The sequence below is a fragment of the Octodon degus genome, unplaced genomic scaffold (genome assembly GCF_000260255.1).
Source record: "Octodon degus isolate 3935 unplaced genomic scaffold, OctDeg1.0 scaffold00137, whole genome shotgun sequence".
NCBI classification, from domain to species: Eukaryota; Metazoa; Chordata; class Mammalia; order Rodentia; family Octodontidae; genus Octodon; species Octodon degus.
Window position 1 is genome coordinate 5,289,390 of NW_004524713.1, and position 4,917 is coordinate 5,294,306.

Consider the following 4,917-nt stretch of genomic DNA (forward strand, 5'->3'; position numbering starts at 1 on the left):
GTCATAGGACTGTCCTACTATAATGCTGTATATATTTCTAAATTTCTGTGTAAAAATATGTAATTGTTTATTTCTATTTTTTAAAATATTTTTAATTTTTTTCTTCACATTCTGAAGGGATTTAAAGTTTAAGATATCAATGCTTGATGGAAAATACCTGTCCCATGTTCTGTCTAAGATGTTTGATATTCAGATAGATAGTGAGGTTAAGCTCAACTACTTATGTTATGGGGTAATAATATCATCAAGCTTTTCTTCTGGAGGGTTAACAACTTAAGTTTGCAGACCAAAAAATTAGAGAAAAAGAAGGGCTGCAAGAACAGCCAACATTTTGGCCCTAGCCATTCAAGGTAAGTGAGGACTCAGAACATAAGACAACCTGTACTGAAACATCCTGTAACTGAGTGGTATCCCAAATTTTCTGATCAAGGAGATTATGGGGCCACAGAGGAAAGTGATCAATGATGTAGAGTGTGCCTAAGGAGAGTCACCTGGAGAGAAAATATTCTCTCAGGCTTTCACAGAGAGCAAAATGGTCAAGCAATGGCCGTGACTCATCCACATGGCTGACACTGACAAAGGATCTACAAACTGTGGTATGGGTTTCAGGGTAAATCTTGAGGCGATTTGACTGACCTTGTCAGCTACAACAGTTACATTTTTTTGTCATACAGGTCTTGCTTTATCTTGGTCTTAACCATCCAGCAGAAAAGTATAAACATAAGGTATAAAAAGTAAAACCATATTAATATGCTAGGCTGTAAAAGGCTCAATTCAACAACTTCTGACATTGCCAGTCCTATGGATAACCCACTACTATAATGAACTGCTGGACTATATTGGATTATTTTGCTGAATTCATGCACCTACAATGTTTAAATGGCAATGGAATATCCATCTCTAACAAAACTGAACAAAAAAAAAGGGATACAAAGGAATTTGTATATATCTTGTATTTGTATATACAAAATAGGGTAGATATACAGCTACTTTCTCTTAATTCAATGAGAAGAAAGATTTGTAGTAATAGCATTTGGACAGGATATCACGTCTGCATCTTGTACTGTGAATAACTACTATGAAGACAACAATACACAATGTATTAATTATTGTAACTGTCCTACTAACCTGTTTTAAAACTCTCATTGTTATTTGTTTCTCAATAAAATATTTTTTTACAAAAAGAACTTGCCAGGGAGGTGGCTCAGTGGAATAAGCACTTCCCTGGCAAGTGCAAGGGCCTGAGTTCAATCCCTGGTTCCGAAAAAAAAAAAAAAAAAGAAAAGAAAAAAAAAACCTTCAAATAAATTGTGTCATCAAAAAAAGAACTTAAAGGGGCCAGGGAGATGGCTCAGTAGAATAAGGCGCTTCCCTGGCAAGTGCAAGAGTCTGAAGAGTTCAATCCCCAGTTTCAAAAAAAAAAGGGTGTAAGACTGTATTTTCAACTTGATACTGGGGCAGGGGAAGGGCCTAAAACATCCACTAGTGAAGCCGGGTTATTGCTAGGTAAGGAGATGATCACGAGAGCGTCTTTACACTCCTCTGCCTTCTGCACTGCGCAGCTTATCTCCTATAGCAGAAATAGCCGCACCAGCGGGTCAGGAGGGCGGCAGCACTCACGTGGACGGCAAGGGCACCCTTGCTCCCCTCCCGCTGGGAGTCCTCCAGGTCCCGCTCCAGCCGCTCCTTGTCCTGCTGCAGCTCGCTCAGCTCCTGGGTGAGCCTCTTCACGCTCCTCTGCAGCCTGCGGTTCTCCGAGCTCCGGGTGAGGTTCTCGGAGTGCAGCTCAGCCAGGAGGGCTTCCTTCTCCCTCAGAGCAGCCTCAAGGTCTTCAGAGCCCTAGCGGGGAAGGGAGCGGGGAACACGCTGATTTTCCTCATTAAACCAGGAAATGTGCGCTCCTTTTTTAGTTGGGGGGGAACATTAACATAGATGACATTCGAGATAGAAAGCACAAACAACCTGATGGGTTTGGAGCAGCACAGAATAATGTTTATGGTATACCATCAATATAAACGGGAAAAATCTACTTCTGGAAAAGGAGTACTCTAAATTCAAGAAAGAAAAGGCACAAGATGTGAACTGAAATGGCACAAAATCTGTAAGTGACTTTAGTAGTGTGGGAGTATACTTTTACCATTTTCTTCATTTTTCTATATTTTCAAATGTTCTAAGATAAGCAAGCATGTTACGTTTACAATGGTTTTTGTTTTGTTTTTTTTTTTTTTTAAAAAAAAGTCACTTTTGGGGCTGGGGAGAAAGCTCAAGGGTCTAAGTGCCTGCCTGGCAAGCATAAGGAACCAGATTTGATCCCTGGTACCGCATGCCGTGCTACCACCAGAACTGCCAGCATGCTGTGCCAGCCACCAAAACCCGGCGTGATGGTGCACAGCTCTATCCTAGTGCTGGGGAGACTGAGACAGGAGGATCACTGCTAGTCTGAGATGCATAGTGAGACCCTGTACCAAATAAATAAATAAATAAATAAATAAATAAATAAATATTTTTTTTTTAAAAAAACAGAAAAAATATAACTTCTTTTAAAAAACAATAGTGGGTGTAGGTGCTGTCAGTGTCTTTCTGTGTTCTGATGCTCAAAGGCAGAATCAACTGAAAACAGAGGAGTGGGCAGCAGGGCAGTTCGAAGACCGCACTCAAAGGCCGGAACTTCAGCAAGGGCCAGGGGCTAACCGTGTCAAGAACTCCTTTATCTCATTAGTGCACAGTTCACCTGAGAAAACACCTACGTCACCACAAACATTAAAAGTTCTAGATCCTCAATAACGAATTACACTGAGTTCTCCTTTATCAAGTAAGATTCTCTTTTGAATGAGAATGTGTGGGGCTGGTGAGCTTATCAAAGGCGCTCTTCACAGTCCCTCTCTGAGAACTGGCCAACCACCCACACACGAAGGGATGTGCCGAGAGGCGTTTGCACGGCTGTAAGCATATGCACGGGTGATAGATATCAAGTCCAAGTGGACAGTTCAATAAAGGAGTTCACATTCATCTCTGGAATGCCACTCCTGAGATTCAGTCTCAGCACAATGAAAAATTTTGGTGTGGGAATTTGTATGCCACGTCATTCATCTTAGAACCGCTTACAGTAACAAACAATAAGAAACAATCTAAATACGTAATCATACAAAACTAGATAAAGAGGACAGCCAATAAAATGAGAGCTACAAAGAATCAGTAACGTGAACATTACTACATTACATTATATGATCATCAAGAGAAAATCTATGCATAGGAGAAGTCTAGAAGGAAAAACATCAAAGTGGTAATATTTGTCTAGATTTGCCTTTCTTTTTTCTTCTTTCTAATTTTCTTGGGGAATACGCTGAAGCAGAGGAAAATACACTTTTTATGATTTTTTTTTCAATTGGACTGAGGCCTAACATTAATTTAAAAACAAGTGATACTTGAGTTGTCAAGGCGACAACTCAGATTGGAAGAGGGGCCCCAGTTTCTCGCTAGAAAATTCCTGCCAGCTCCCCTTAGTTACTACAACCATTAAATGAAGAGCAGCGGAGCTCCACTGTACAAGGCCGCCTATACCCTGGCGTCCAGTCCTGTGACCCTGACTGCTGTTGCAGAACTGAAACACGGTGCAAGAATGGATCCTACTCAAATTCCAAAGTAAGTTTATAAAAACTTTTAAATTTTTTAAATTTTGTTGTTGTTGATACAGGGTCTCGCTATGCAGGTTGGACTTGTAGTGATCCTCCTGTCTCATCCTCCCCAGCACTGGGATTACAGGTGTGTACCATCATGCCTGGTTTGGGGGTCAGCACAGTGTGCCTGGGGTTCTAGGGCTGACACAACAGGAGGTACCAGGGATCGAACTCAGGACCTTGAGTTTGCCAGGCAAGCCCTTAGACCACCCAGCTATCTCCCCAGCCCTACGAAAACTTTTATAATTTCCTTTGGAATTAAAATAAATAAAAAGAAATAGGAAGTCTAGGTCACAAGTCAAACATTTTTTAAGTATCTGTGACAATGCTTAAATAAGCTCAACAAAAGAAAGTAAACAGCAATTGGAAAATCCTCATCTTGAATAATATTCACAGCTACCTTTTACTAAGCATTGATTTTATGAAAGGAGCCAACCAAGCATGAGCAAATTTCCACACACGCTACCTCTATTTCTCACACCAAGTGTAAAAGTACACAATTGTGCTCATTTAAGCAACTGAGGCTTCAAAACTGCCCGGTGCACACGCTGTCATCGGCCCACCAGGGACAGCCCTGGGCCTTCAATAAGAGAAGCTGCACTCTTCCCACAGCAGAGCCCATATTCCCTTCCAAGTGGCGGTCTCAGTAAAGACCAACAAACTGGAAAGAATAAAAGCAAGGCGACTAAATAAGAGCGGGAAGGCCCAGGGACAGGAGCACCAGTTAAGAGCCTGTCAAATATCTGCAGCAGTTACAGCAAGGTGATGAAAGTTCTTCAGGACTGTCACATGAACAATGAAGACAAAGCCTCTTTCTAAAAATCCAAACTCTAGGGGCCAGGGAGATGGCTCAGTGGAATAAGCGCTTCCCTGGCAAGTCCAAGGGCCTGAGTTCAATCGCTGGTTCCAGAAAAATAAAACAATAAAAATAAAAATCCAAACTCAGCTGCGGTGAAGCGGAACAGGCCTGTAAGGAGGACCAGGAGTTCAAGATCAATCTGAGCTACACAAGAGTTTAACACCAGCTGGAACTACCCAGTAAGACCCTGTCTTAAAAAAAAAAAAAAAAAAGAGAAAAGAAAAAAAGAAAGGCTGGCCAAATAGCTCAGCGGATTACAGCACCTGCAAGCAGGAGCAGGAGGTCAGGGTTCAATCCCCAGGCCTGCCAGTGCCATGGCGGCCCGCTGAGACAGCAATTGAGACTGGGCGTGGTGGTGCACGCCTGTAATCCCAGCTCTTG

The 4,917-nt window shown here is 42.0% G+C and overlaps 1 protein-coding gene across 4 annotated transcripts in view; it reads right to left on the reverse strand.

Annotated features, from left to right (window-relative positions):
• The window catches only part of Cdk5rap2 (CDK5 regulatory subunit associated protein 2), a 210,533-nt gene that overhangs the window by 145,335 nt on the left and 60,281 nt on the right, over nt 1-4,917 (reverse strand). For all 4 annotated transcript variants that reach the window (XM_023701591.1, XM_023701590.1, XM_023701589.1 and 1 more), the window contains exon 12: nt 1,621-1,839. In XM_023701591.1, the coding sequence (XP_023557359.1) occupies nt 1,621-1,839 (219 nt within the window). The remainder of the gene's footprint in view (nt 1-1,620; nt 1,840-4,917) is intronic.